General features: G+C 42.0%; 1 protein-coding gene across 2 annotated transcripts in view; it reads left to right on the top strand.

Moving 5' to 3' along the window:
• The window catches only part of ELL (elongation factor for RNA polymerase II), a 107,002-nt gene that overhangs the window by 22,576 nt on the left and 68,787 nt on the right, over positions 1-15,639 (top strand). For both annotated transcript variants that reach the window (XM_056574424.1, XM_056574434.1), the window contains exons 2-3: positions 9,794-9,841; positions 12,923-13,044. In XM_056574424.1, coding sequence (XP_056430399.1) covers positions 9,794-9,841; positions 12,923-13,044 — 170 coding nt within the window. The remainder of the gene's footprint in view (positions 1-9,793; positions 9,842-12,922; positions 13,045-15,639) is intronic.

Below are 15,639 nucleotides of genomic sequence, written 5' to 3'. Positions count from 1 at the left end.
TGTACTTTTTATCGATACCACATTTGCATATATAATACCTTTTTAGATAATTTTTTTTGATAAATTTTTTGGGGAATAAAATGTGACACAAAAAAATCTGCATTTTTTTACTTTTATTTTTTACGTTTACGCCATTCACCATACGGGATCATTAAAATTATATTTTGATAGTTCAGACATTTACACATGTGGCGATACCAAATATGTTTATAAAAAGAAAATTATGCTTTTGGGGGGTAAAATGGAAAACGCTGACAATTTTCATTTTTATTGGGGGAGGGGATTTTTCACTTTTTTTTTACTTTTTATATTTCTCAAACTTTTTTTTAATGCTGCTAGCAGCCGGAACCTGCCATGTATGACGCGAGCACCATTCAGATGCTCGCGGTCATACACAGGACGTAAATACACCTGGTGCGGGAAGTACCGCCAAACCAGGACGTACATTTACGTCCGTGGTAGTTAAGGGGTTAAAATCACAGGTGAGAACTTTTTTTTTTCCTGGCAATGTAATAGATCAGCAGCATTTTACCAAGTTAACGACTAGAACATGTGGATTCCTTGCCATCCTGCAGAAAACAGGGCTGTTTAGCATGTATCTGAAGGTTTGGCCAATTCTTTCCCTTTTGTCATTCAGTGCATGCTGTGTCCTGAGTGAAAAAGCACTGTTTTTATTTAACACATTTTTCATTCTGTCAGTCTAGGAATTGAGCCAAAACCCATAGCCAGAAATTGTACTGTTAGATTATGGCATGACTCAGACATGTTATTGTAAAACCAATTGCTGGAAACTGGGGGATGGGGGTTTCAACATATGTCTGTCTCTGCAGATCAGTGTACACAGCTACCATCTCTGCGTGTTCATATCTTATGCCTCAGTTTATTAGAGAACATTATAAAGGAGTCCCTTCTACCCCTTATGGCTCCCAAACCAAAAGAGAAACCATAAACTGTATTCTCCTGTGGCCAACTTTAACTGCAGTGTGCTTGCTTGGTGGTGGCTACCGAATACACTGCACTCTTAGTACATTCACTAGTTAGTGAGTAAACACAAACTTTTCAATGTGGTTCTGTACATTCCTGGTTAAAGTTTGGTTCTTCAAGTTAGGCTGGGTCCACACTACGTTTTGTCCCATGCGCTTTTACAACCGGACCTAAAACCGTGGTTGACCACAGTTTTAGGTCCGGTTTAAAAGCGCATACGGCGCAAAAATGAGCCGACCGGACCGAACGTTTCACTCCGGTCGGCTCATTGAAGTGAATGGCATACGGGAACGCATACGGTCACATACGGGAGCGCGAGGTTTTACCTCCCTCCTGCCGTATGCGCTCCCGTATGGGACAAAACGTAGTGTGGACCCAGCCTTACATGGTTTTCTCCCAGAGCATATGCTGAAGTCGGTGTTCAATTATCATTGTATGGACAGTGAAGTGGGTACACATTCAGTTAGTCTTACATGATGGATTTGAAACAGATTTTCCTATGTAAATAGGTTGTCTTACCCTAATTCTTGGATCATTTTACATAGAATTATTTTACTCTCCCTGGAATAGTTCTGGCATTTATTTTCCTGTCCTGTGGTGTAGACAGTCCGTCTTAGACCGGGTCTCCAGACAACAATAACAACAAGATTAACAACCAAAACAGTCATTTAGATGAGTCGGTAGCAGCATTTTATTTTTATCCTCTTTTTTTTTTTTTTTTTTTTTTTTTTTTTTTCAATTGGCAGCATATTAATCTGCTTTGAATTGGACAGGTAATGTAGTCAGACTGCAACTGTAGCATATGTACAGTAGACATTGGTCTTGGGGTCCCTATATATGCAAATGTTATGTCTGGTATCTAGAAGTGTAAGGTTGTAAAAAAACACAAATATACACACATACTGATTGATCCCACATATTTTGTGGGTCATAGATTTAAATAACATTTTCATAATTTAGGGTAGGGTCACACATTGTGTATAGACACGCTATTTCACATTGCGCAAAATCCGTAGGGCAGCGGGGAAATCCGCTGCATATTCTCCTTTGAGCAAACACACAGGGCTACCATGGGGCATCCCTGTGTGTGCAATGAGGTTTGGAGGTGGAGCCAGCACACCAACGTAACTGACGCACAGGCCTGCCGCCAAACTTCACTGCGCACACAGTTCTGCCACATGGTAACCCTGTGTGTCTGCTCATAGAATTCAGTGGATTTTGCGTCGAATGAAATACGCTGTGTATATGCCATGTGTGACCCTACTCTTAATATAAATTCAAAACATAGGCTATGAGGTTTACATGGAGCGTTTATTGGCTGAACAGGCCAATATCTCCTTGTGTAATAGGACCACAAATAGCTGATTAACAAGCAAGAAGCAATGAAGCAAAAGCCTGCATAAACAACTCAGCCCTGCTCATTTGGTTCTCCCCACATCATAGTCAAGCCTTTTTGTAGGCTCTTTAAACTAATGATGATCTATGAGGTCAGCGCTCTTTTACAGTGTATATCAGGGCCCGAAGTCTCCATACTTGGCCTAAGGTCTAGATAAGATCCCACTAATAGGCCAGATGGACAGAATTTTTTTCTTTAAACTGTTCCTATTTTATGATTATAATTTTTCTTTTCTTTTTACATTATCACTGTGATATTAATTTTGCCATCTTGCGGAGCAGTTTTTACGGCATGTAAAATTATTCTTTACAGCAAGCCCCATAGACATATGGATAGTAGTCTGGCCCAGACACTATTCAGTTGTCAATCACAGAGCAGGAGGTGTGGTTAAAGGTGTGCTGTGCTGAGCATAGACTCTGACTTGGGTCATGACCTTGGGGTCATCCATTTGCATGTGGCAGAGCGATTAGTTTTGTATGGAGAGACCTGTTCTTTAGTCTCCACTGCCATTGGTATGTTTATACAAAATTGTTCATTCCCTGCACCCTGTTCCCAGAAGCTTCATATAGAAATTGCTGGTGACAAGTTCCCTTTAAGAGGGATGTCTGACAGTTAACTGATCTGTGTGTCCCACAGCCGGAACCCACAGTGATCAGCTTAATGTGTTAGGAGTCAACCTGCAAGTGTTCTATTCCTCTGCAACACCACCACCACCTCTCATACACACACACATATAAATTATATATATATATATATATCTATCATAAAAAATCTCTGTCCCTATTATCAAAACTGAGATAAAAACTTTCTGCTTTTTTCTCAGCATGGAAGTTGTTCGTCTTGCATGCCCTTAGTGACATCACCGACACATAAATGAGTAATTCTTTACAGCCAGTAGAGCTAAATTCCTGGAGCCTGATGTGAATTGTCTGCTGTCATACACTTGCCTCACTAGACTGGAAGGTGAGGAATTCATTAAGGTCTTGCATCTGTATGACTAGCCTATCTGCCAGGAATTCTGATTCATCTCAAAATAATGGTAAAATGGACTTCTGAGACTCAAATTGTATACAGAGAATATTGAAAATCTTGTTTTATGGTTTGAGATTCATTAGATTGTCTGTCTTTGTTGTCCTGCTTATTGTAATTGCTATGTATGGACTTTACATATGAAGTCTTTTACTAGTGGTCCAAAGTGTCAAAGGTCTCATTGACTGTAGGCATATAGCCTGCTTTACTGTGCTTGGCCAATATCCAGTATGCCCAGCATTGCCATCCCCCATCACTACTTGCCTCCTTCTTCTGCATTTGACTGGCAGTTTAAAGGGTTACTCCACCCCTAGACATCTTTATCACCTATCCAAAGGATAGGGGATAATATCTCTGATCGCGGGGGGTCCCGCTGTTGGGGACCCCTGTGAATCTCAGCTGCGGCACCCCAGACATCCGGTGCACGGAGCGAACTTAGTTTAATACCGGATGACTGGCAATGTGGGGCGGGGGCTCGTGACATCACGGTCAATCCCCACTTTTCACGGCCATGCCCCCTCAATGCAAGTCTATGGGATTAATTACACTATGTGAAAGCATCGGACAGCTTATTTTTAAAGCTTTATAAAGGCAGATCTTTGTTCGCATATATTGCTGATTTTGACAGGATCTGCTAAAAAAAAGAAAGCTTGAATTAAACAGGTCTAGGTCAGATTGGGTTTTTACCAGTCTTTCTGACCGATGTGTGACATCTGTTAGGTGGAGAAATATGAAGTGGTCTTGGGAGCTTAACCCATTTTATACATGATGGGTGCAGGGTGCTATCTGCACATCAAATGCTGATCAATGCAATACATATGCATTGCATCGATATGAACTAGTAATGAAATCATTGCTTATAAAAGTTTCCCTTGTGTGGGTCTAAAAATGTAGTCAAAAATGTTTAAAAAAATATAACTAATCCTTTCTATAATAGTCCCCAATTTTACAAATAAAAAAAAAATTGGATTGTGACAGCAGTCGGACCATATTAAAGGGCCCTTAGATATAGCTCAGAATTTGTAATAGAAAAATACTGTACATCTGTTGTATGTCAAACTTCATTTAAGTAATGCAATATAAAAGTGTGTTTGGGGAAATACGCTGACTATAACATAATATTACAGAGGGATCTGGGGAAGCTGGGGGCTTAGGCACAGACATGGCAAATGAAGTTTAATGTGGAGAAATATAAGGTAATGCACTTGTGCCGTAAAAACAAAATGTACAATTTTGTGCTATATAACAAGACATTAGATAAAACTTCTACCGAAAAAGACATGGGGGGTACTGGGGGACAGTAAACTCAAGTTTAGCAACCAGAGCCAAGCAGCGGCTGCCAAGGCTAAAAAGTCATGGGATGTACAAAGAGAAGCATAGAGGCTTGTGACAAGGACATAGTTTTGCCGCTGTATAAATCACTAGTCAGACCACATAAGGAGTATTGTGTTCAATTCTGGGCACCTGTATATAAGAAGGACACGGCTGAACTGGAGAGGGTGCAGAGGAGGGCGACAAAGATTATTAATGGTATGGGAGGATTACAGGACCAAGACAGTTATCAAGCTTGGGATTATCTAGTTTAGAGAAAATACTTTTTTAGGGGCAATTTGATCACAATGGGGGAAAGTTATCAAAACCTGTGCAGAGTAAGAGTGCTGCAGTTGCCCACAGCAACCAATCAGATAGCTTCTTTCATTTTAGAAAAGGCCCCTTTAAAAATTAAAGAAGTGATCTGATTGGTTGCTATGGGCAACTGCAGCACTCTTCCCCTGCACAGATTTTGATAAATTTCCCCCAATGTACCAATTATGTGATTGGACAATACCGAGAGTTTTATACCTAGGCCGGGAACCATGACAAGGGGCATCCTCTACTTCTAGAGGAAAGAAGGTTTCACAATCCTCACAGACGGATTCTTTTCTGGAAGAGCAGTGAGACTATAGAATAGGGATCGACCGATTATTGGTATGGCCGATGTTATCGGCCGATAATCACGATTTTGGGCATTATCGGTATCGGCAATTACCTTGCCGATAATGCACCGCGACCGCCCCCCCCCCCCCCCCCCGAACCGCCGCACCGCGACCGCCCCCCCCCCCGACCCGCCGCACCCCCCACCGTAGTGCTGGGCGGTATATCGGTATGGATTTTTGCCCATACCGCTATACCGGTCGGGCCCCTCCCCCACCCTCCGAGTCAAAAAATGTTTAACTTACCCGTAATGGGGGTGGTCCGGGCCATCCATCGTTCCTGCAGTGTCCAGGGGCGTTCCGGTTGGTGAAGGGTGAACCGGTCCGGGCTGTCCTTCTCCGGCGGTCATCTTCTCCACTCCGGGCAGGCTTTGGCCTAGTAGCTGCATAGATGCCGCTGCGCCGTGAAGTCAGGTGCGTCGCTGCGCACGGGCGTCACTGCGCAGCGTCGTCTATGCAGCGTACTAGGCTGGAGCCTGCCCAGAGTGGAGATGACCGCCGGACAGCCCGGACCGGTTCACCCTCCACCCAGAATGCCGCCGGACACTACAGGAAGGATGGATGGCCCGGACCACCCTGACAGGTAGGGGGAGAGAAGCGGGTGGTGTTGGCGGCGGCCTATGGCAGCGCAAAAGCCACTGCAGTGCATTGATTTAAATCGCCCGCTTTATATCAATGATCTGCAGCGTTGTCGCGGGGGGATAAATAGCCGATAACTTATACCGGAATATCGGTATAAGTTATCGGCTATCGGCCCTAACCTCCACCGATTATCGGTATCGGCCCTTAAATACGGTTCCCGTATACGGCTGGGAGGAGGGGGGGGGGGGGCTTAATCGCGGCACCCACACTCCGCCGTATTCGGGAACCGTATTTAATGTATGTCTATGAGCCGACCGGAGTGAACCGCAGCCTCCGGTCGGCTTCGTTTTCGCCCGTATGCGGTTTCCCGACCGCAGGCAAAACGTGGTCGACCGCGGGAAACCGCATACGGCCGAAAACTAAGCCGATCGGAGGCTGCGGTTCACTCCGGTCGGCTCAAAAAACGTGCAGGTGCCGCGATTAAGCCCCGCCCCCTCCTCCCAGCTGTATACGGGAACCGTATTTAACAAAACGTGCTGTGAACCCAGCCTAAAGGGGGCATTTGGCATCAGCTTCATGGGGAGTTTTTGCCTTCCTCAGGATCAACACAGTAGGGTTTAGGTTGAACTTGGACTCCTGTCTTTTTATTTATTTTTTCAACCTTACAAACTGTGTTAGCCTGGGTTCACACTATGTTTTGTCCCATACGGGAGCGCATACGGCAGGGGGGAGCTAAAAGCTCGCGCTCCCGTATGTCACCGTATGCGCTCCCGTATGTCATTCATTTCAATGAGCCGACCGGAGTGAAACGTTCGGTCCGGTCGGCTCATTTTTGCGCCGTATGCGCTTTTACAACCGGACCTAAAACCGTGGTTGACCACAGTTTTAGGTCCGGTTGCAAAAGCGCATACGGCGCAAAAATGAGCCGACCGGACCGAACGTTTCACTCCGGTCGGCTCATTGAAATGAATGACATACGGGAACGCATACGGTGACATACGGGAGCGCGAGATTTTAGCTCCCCCCTGCCGTATGCGCTCCCGTATGGGACAAAACGTAGTGTGGACCCAGCCTTACTGTGTTCGAAGTTCTTTTCAACAATTCAGTATAATGGAGTGCTTTTATCACTACTGTGCAGAGTCCTCTTTTATATGTACTATGCTGGAAAACATTTTAATTGTATTTTTTTCAACTCAACTGATGCCAAAAAGTTATACAGATTTGTAAATTACCGGTACTTCTATTTAAACATCTGAATCCTCCCAGTACAGCTTATACTACAGAGGAAGTTCTTTTCTTTTTGAATTTTTCAGTCTGACCCACAGTGCTCTCTGCTGACACCTCTGTCATGTCAGTAACTGTTCAGAGCAGGAGAGGTTTGCTATTGGGATTTGCTTATTCTGAACAGTTCCTGACACAGACAGAGGTGTCAGCAGAGAGCACTGAGGTCAGAAAGAAAATAACTTCCTCTGTAGTAGACAGCAGCTCAAAGTTGAACGGCGCGTCTAAAACGAAAGTAAAAGCTTCCCGGCTGCTCATTGAGGCTGATCGGGACCATCGCAGTGAAAATGCAGTGTCCCGATCAGCTGGGACACGAGCGGAGGTCCTTCCTCCGGCACGTCCGATCGGCGTTTGATTGCTCCAAGCCTGAGATCCAGGCTTGAGCAATCGACCGCCGATAACACTGATCAGTGCAAAGTTATGGCTTTGCAGTCAACAGTGCTGGCAATCAGTGCATGCAATCTTATAGTCCCCTATGGGGGCTATAACATTGCAAAAAAAGTGTAAAAAAAATAAATAAATAAAAAAAATGTGATTTAACCCTTTCCCTAATAAAAGTCCAAATCAACCCCCTTTTCCCATTTAAAAAATTAAAAATGTTAATAAAAAGAAATATAAAGATATGTGGTATCGCCACGTGAATAAATGTCCGTACTATAAAAAGAATATCATTAATTAAACCGCACGGTCAATGGCGTACACACAAAAAAATTCCAAATTCCAAAATATCGTATTTTTGGTCACACTTTTAAATCATGAAAAAATGAATAAAAAGCGATCAAAAAGTCTGATCAATACAAAAAGGTTACAAAAAAAAAATTATGATCATGGTGCAAAAAATGAGCCCTCATACCACCCCATATGCGGAAAATATAAGTTAAAAAATAAGTTATAGGGGTCAGACGATGACAATTTTAAACATATAACTTTTCCTGCATGTAGTTATTTTTTCCAGAAGAGCGACAAAATCAAACTTATATAAGTAGGGTATCATTTTAATAGTATGGACCTACAGGATAAAGATAAGGTGTCATTTATACCGAAAAATGTACTGCATAGAAACAGAAGCACCCAAAAGTTACAAAATTGCATTTTTTCTTCAATTTCGTAGCACAATAATTATTTATTTTTCCGTTTCGCCGTAGATTTTTGGGTAAAATGACTGATGTCATTACAAAGTAGAATTGGTGGAGCAAAAAATAAGCCTTCATATGGATTTTTAGGTGCAAAATTTAGTTTTGTTTTTTCCTCCTCACCTTTTAAAAATCATAAGTGGAAAAACCCGTGGTCCTTAAGGGGTTAAAGCTATGCTCTCAATCCTTTCTTCTTTGCAAGCTGTCCCTTGGTAAAATTTGGGGCTTACCTTGTCACACTTTTTACTGGGCACATATGAGGGAGCCATGTTTTTTTTTGTTACTTCCTGAACCTCGCACCCCACTAGTTCATATCTTCTCCCACCACTCATAACTGAAATGAAGGCTTTCAGTAAATCTTTCTATGGCTTTACTGGGGAAATCTCAGCAGGTGGCTTTCTAAGAAGATGGCCCCTTACAGTGGTCTCTGGGGAATCCATTGAGATTGCACTTTCAGAGGCAGCAAAGTCTCAATATTGTCATGCTAGCTCGACTAATAATGTATTGTAATCCAGCTGTGTAAATGTAGGCCATGAATAGATCATGCTTTCCTATGGTTTCTTCTTTAAATTGAGCTATTGTTTGTGAAGACATAACCCATTCATATGCTGGAGGTAGCACCACCATATTCAGTTGCACATGTTTTGGACACCATTTGGCAGAACTTTATAAAGTAAGTCTCATTGCTTTAGGGTGTGTTCGCACGCTAGTAGCGGGTTTCCCGCTGCGAGTTACGCTACCATTGATTTAAATGGGTCCGTGGTCAGTCCGCGAATCTGACACTATTGAGGACTGTCTGCGGACCCATTCAAATCGATGGTAGTGTAACTCACAGCGTGAAACCCGCTCCTAGTAATAGCGTGTGAATGCACCCTTAAAAAGAGAAAATACAGCCTGACCTCTACAGCCCTTGGGGAAAAGTGTTTTTTTCAGGACTACCATACTGGAGGCTTGTCCTTGGAAGCCAAGAATTAGGCTAGGTTTACATTTCTGCCGTTGCACCATTTTTGATTTGTTCAGTGGTGGTAAACAGAGCTGGGCCGTCTGTTCCACAGTGGACACCAAAATATCCCAAAGAATACTTTGACTTCAGGTGGGGTCTCCCGGGTTTCGTCTTGGTTGTTTACAGCTACTACTAGGAAATGCTTCCTGAATATTATTTTATTCAACCCTGCACAGAGAATGTTCAGTCCCTGTCCCGAATGTAACAATGTTATAGGAAGCATTTTTAATTTTTCAGTGTTTGTTGGAGTGTGGGAACAATATGGAATACCCACAGTGAAAACCTATAAACTATGCAGATTTTGTTCTTTGTTTCATAAAGGACGATATAACTCCTGTGAACATGGGCTTCATTTGGTTAGCTTTTTTATTTATTTATTTATTGCTTACATATCTCTATTTTTGCCTTCCAGGACTCCATAAGCTTGAAGCCAGCTATTCGATTCCAAGGTAACCAAGGGGTAAGATACAATTTTTTTTTAAATATTTTTTTTTTTTTACACCCCCACTGATACGCTTTAGTTTTTCAAAAGTCTAAATAGTCTTTTGAAAATGTTGTATGATTAATGGTCCGGTTAACCCTTTGTGGAATGTGTAAGAGTGCGTTCACACGCTATTACTAGCAGCGGGTTTCACATTGCGGGAAACCTGCTGCTAGTTAGGCTGCTTTCACACTATGAAAAGTACCCATTATATAACGCCCGTTATAAAATAGCGGTTGATTGCGGGGTTAAACGGCCATTAGAAAATCCCTAACGGACGTTAGAAAATCCCATTATAGGCTATGGGATTTTTCTAATAGCCGTTTTAACCCGTTATCGACTGTTATTAAGAACGGACGTTATTTTGTGACGGACGATGCAGGCATGCACTATTTCTCTCGTTACTATCTTCCATCACAAAATAGCTTTTCATAGTGTGAAAGCAGCCCTAAGGTGTACTGTTTTCACGGAGACCTTCAAATCCAGTATGCATATCTTGCCACATATTCAGGCAATATTTCTATCACAATTTCGCAGTAGTGCAGCTTAGTTTTACACCTCGGCACGGACGGGTGCTTGCCAGCACCAGTTTCTTGGAACAATATCAATCTACATCTGGCTGGTAAATATATATAGACATCTGTGTCTTTATTATGGACTTGAACCCATATGCCTATACTATTATGTGCAGACAGTGATTACTAATGCGATTCTATATTATCAAATGCTGGACTATTGAAAACATAGTGGTGCGATTATATTTTAAACTTTTATTGTTTATAAGTATTCACCTCCTCACAAGGGCCCTGTGATAGGAGAGTATTGTTAAATGAATATAAATGTGTTTTAATAAAAATTACCTATAATTTTCATCATACATCTGAAACACTGCTCATTCATTCTTTACCATCATATATCAGTTTATCTGATATTGTCCTTGAGGTTTATGGTCATTTTATTTTATTTTTTTCACAATTTACAAATCTGTTAAAATTTCTGGCACCAGTTGATTTAAAAAAAAAAAAAAATTCCACCAGACTACCCCTTTAAGGGGTTAATTGAAGCTACAATTCATGGGACACCATAGTGTTAAAAAGTACAGCATAGCTATTCTGTCTAGATATGGTTATATAATTTAGGCTGCCTTACTTTAGTGATTCCAGCCAAAATAAAGCGCTCATATTAAATGCTTTCAAAGGAATAAAATTTGCATAAACACTAAAATTGAAACAAGCAAATGGTCCTCTTGATTTCAGTCATCGTACCAATGGCATTTCACCCACTATGTTCATGTTGTGTGTGAATTCTATCTACTACCAATCATTTTTCATTCACTGACTGAACTGCTACTTGGTGTATATTCACATGAACTGTTTTGGTAGCTATTGTATTTTACTGCAGTGGCCAGATCTTGCGTTACAGAGAATTCGTTTTTTAATGAGTGTTCACATTATTCATTTTCAGCTGTGTAAAACATTGTCTCCCAATGATTTCCATGGGTCAAAAGTAATAATTTGAGTAGGATGTTTGTGGATGTACTGCTTATTTTCCTTTTTCAGCCCATCCTGGCCTCTGTTAAAAAATAAATAAAATTCATTGCCGGACGCCCCTTCAAATAGATCTTTATGTTGTGAAGGATTTTCTCCTATATATTTATTGTTTTGGGGAAATAGTGATTACGGTAATTCACAGGAGTATCTTAAAGGTTATCCTAGAATAGAAAGTTAAAGGGGTTATCCAGGATTAGAAAACATCTGATTTCTTAAAAATAAAAACAAAAGCAAATAAAACAGCACTACACCTGTCCCCATGTTGTGGGTGGTACTGCAGCTCAGTTCCGTTGAAATGAAATGAGCAAAGTTGTAATACCACATACAACCTGAGGACAGGGGCGGTGCTGTTTTAGAAGATATACACTCTGTTTATATATTCCTAGGTAACAACACCTTTATTTTCTTCTAAATTCAGCCCCTGGCCTATCCTTAGTTTGTGTGTAGTATTAACACATGGCTCCATTCACACTGCCGTTGTGATGCCTGTCAGGGGAGAATAGTGGGAGAAACAATACTGCTTGCACAGTCTTCTTCTCCTGCTATTTTTGTAAAAAAAAATAAAAATAAAAAAAGGCACCCAACCCATCACAGTAAACAGGAGCCGCCGGGACCCATTGTGCCACTTCAAGAGAACGGCTGTTTAAGGCACACACACAAAAACAACTTCAACGGCCATTCTTGATGGGACGCAATGGCAGTGTGAAAGGGGCCTAAGTTACACACAAGCAGGGGACCTGAGTGATGCTGTTTTGAGAAGAAAGCAGCTCTGTTTTCCTTATCCTGGAAAATGTAAAAATGTTGTATGTGCCCTTCCTGCAATAAAACAATAAAAGCCACTGTACCTCAAAGCACCACGCTCCTGCTTTGAACAAAACAGGAGATGTTTTGGCACAATCCAAAATGTAAAACTTGATGGGGGAGATTTATCAAAACCTGTTCAAAGTAGAAGTGGAGCTATTGCCCATAGCAACTAGCCAGCTTGCTGCTTCCAATTTTTTTAAACCTCAGAGAAATTAAGGAAATCTGGTTGCTTTGGGCAGCTGCACCACATTTCCTTTGCACAGGTTTTGATAAATCTCCCTAGACTTCTTTATTCAGCCTTGTTAAGGAACAGTTTGAGCATAAGGGCAGGGTCACACAAGGTGCATCTGCAGCGTATTTTACACTGCAGATGCGCCAACGGCAGTCAGAGGGACTGCAGAGCAAACACCTGGCTGTGTCTTATTAGCTGTGTGTGTCTGCTCGTTGCAGCGGATTTCTATGGCGGGAAATTTGCCGCTATGAGTAGACACATAGAGCTACCTGGCCGGGTGCCTTTACAGGTTGGTCAAATGGGTTTGACCACAGAATATAAGTAAGGTAAGTCATAAAATGTTTACATACAATGGATGGGCAGTTGTTTTTGTTTTTTTCCAGACCCTGCATAATGTTAAATATCCATAGCTACGTTCATTGTCTGTTAACGTAATATGTCATATATATTCTGAATGCCATGTTTATTTCACAGCAAATCACCATCCCTCGACCAGACTGCCCTACGGAAGTGCGAACTTTCACATTCTATCTATCAAACGTTGGCAGGGACAGCCCTCAAGGGAGTTTTGATTGCATCCAGCAGTATGTTCAGAGGTGAGCTATCCCCACTCTGTAACCGGAAAAACAGACTTCTTCATAGCCCATATTCTCCCTGAGGCAGCTTTTAATAATGTGCATCTGCAAAGAGACTGTATAAAAATACTTAAAAAAAAAAAAAAAAAAAAAAAAAAAAAGGGGGGGGGGGGTAGCACTATCTATGTTTCTTTCAAATAGCATTGATTTATTCATATTGTAATCTTAACAACAAAATATAGATTTTGTTAAAGAAATGCTGAGGGCGAGAGTGATTTTACACCTAGTGCAGGCCCTTATGGGGCGGTGCATGACACTGTGATTCATTAATCCTGTGATATACTGGCCACTTAGTACGCTTATGTCAGTTTGCCTGGAGTGTTCTTTTAAAGAGGAGAAACACTCCGATCTCCCATCAGGCTGGAATTCCACTTGTTTTTTTTGTTTTTTGGCCTGATGGTTCCAGCCAATCACAGCTCTCTGTGGGAAATAGGAATATGTGTGTGTATATACACGTCAGTGCAGGGGACCATAGAAGAGCGGCCGGCCACATCTATACATTATACAGGAGGATCACAGCAGGTGTCATGAGTGAAACCTGCTGTGATCTTTCCTTAACTGTGGGTACTACTGCTTCCAACATGGAGCACACTCTGCTCCGTGCTGGGAGCTGTAGTACCTACATTAATAGACAGATTGCAACAGGTGTCAGAAGTGACAATCGCTGCGATATGTCTATTAATGCAGGTACTATAGCTCCCAGCATGGAGCAGAGTGTGCTCCATGTTGGGAGCAGTAGTACCTGCAGTTAAGGAAAGATTACAGCAGGTGTCATTCCTGACACCCAGTGCCATCATCCTATCTATTGCAGAGATGCGGAGCGGCTCACTACAGCGCTCGCATCTCTGCACTATACTCCGGCCGGCCAGTGATATGAATAGAACATTACTGATTCATATTTCCCTGCCTGCAACCATCCGGCCAATCCCCACTCTGGGCGGAAAATATGAATGATGTGAATTTCTATTCACATCACTGGCCGGAATACAGTGCAGAGATGCGAGTGCTGTATAGAGCCGCTCCGCATCTCTGCTATATTATGGACGATCACATCGGGTGTCAGGAGTGACACCCGGGGCGATATGTCTTATTAGTACAGGCACTACTACTCCTATCATGGAACAGTCTGTTCCATGCTGGGGGTAGTAGTACTACCGTACCTAAAAAATGTAAAAAATAGAGAATAAGTTAAACACACACTTTATTAAAAAAAAACTAAAATAATTTGTTAACATTTTTTTTGCCATCACTACTGCAACTTTTTTTTTTTTTTCTGGTACCCAACATATTTTGAAAAAAAAAACTCCAAAGGGGCCAAAATGCAATTTCCACTCAAATGCAAGAATGTCAGAAGCTAGAAATTGCTCTGGCGTTTTATCTGGCGGAGTGGAATCCTTATCCTTATACATATCATTAGCAAAGGTTTTCTGTACAGAATTTCAGGGATAGAGTTGTACCTTATATTTATTTCAGCAGAATGCCCACTCTGAATTTGCTGCACTCTGAATGGTGGAATGAAGCTTTGGGCTAGGATCTAGTCAGAAGTAGGGGTGAGCATATCCTTTTGCCTTTTGTTGATGGTTCAAAGGTACAAGAGAATTGTATACATCTGATTTTCCTATAAACTTTCTAAAAGCAAATCTGGTAAGTTTGCCAATGCGTTCTAATGTGGGATGATATGACAGTTACGTTGAACAGTTGCGCACCTCTGGCCAGGAGCCTGAAATTTACACAGGCAGTTTTATATGCCGCATAAGGTTTTATAATACTGCCCAGCTAGAAGGAAAGGTGGACACAGCTTCTTGTAATGGTTAAGTTTAAGTCTCTCGCTATGTATGTACAGAGCCCACTGCTACCACACAAAGTAAAAGCAGAAATATCAGATCTGCATCTTGTCTCTAGTGAGAAGCTTCCTCCTCTAGTCTATAGTACACCAACAAATGAACTGCTAAATAACGTTTTCCAGCATGTTGTAAGGACAAATACCAGCTGGGATGTACACGGTGTACAAGTTCACGAGTGTCAGATTTGATAAAGAAATTTCAGCAACTATCATGTGAATGGGGCTTGCAGAAATCTTTGCTCATGCTGGCGAAATAATTCCGATGTGTGGAACTAGATGTTACCAAAATATGGACCCTACAGTAGGACCCCCAACAAACACTACTCTAGGTCTTTGGTGCTTGTGGGGTGCCGCTTCCATCGGTCTTAAATGGGTTCTCCACCATAAGGTGATTTTAGTACGTACCTGGCAGGCAGTAATGGACATGCTTAGAAAGAATCTGCTCTTGTCTTGGGGCTAAATGGCTATGTTGTGAGATTACCATCACACTGGCTAGTTTTTTGTAAACTTGTATTTCCTGTTCGACTTTTCTTTTTTTTGGCTACAAATCCCAGAATTCCATTCCCCCTCCCCCCCCCCCCTTCCACACATCAGCCACCCCACCCATTGAAACATAAATGAGGTGCATCCATTCAAAAGACCTGTGGTTTTCAGTCAGGGTGCTTACAGCTGTTGCAGATGGATCTCTCTCCCACCAAGCGATCGCTCCACCC

Source organism: Hyla sarda, chromosome 1 (genome assembly GCF_029499605.1).
Source record: "Hyla sarda isolate aHylSar1 chromosome 1, aHylSar1.hap1, whole genome shotgun sequence".
In the NCBI taxonomy this organism is placed as follows: domain Eukaryota; kingdom Metazoa; phylum Chordata; class Amphibia; order Anura; family Hylidae; genus Hyla; species Hyla sarda.
The sequence above is the reverse complement of the archived record's forward strand: the minus strand, read 5'-3'. Positions and strand labels throughout refer to the sequence as shown.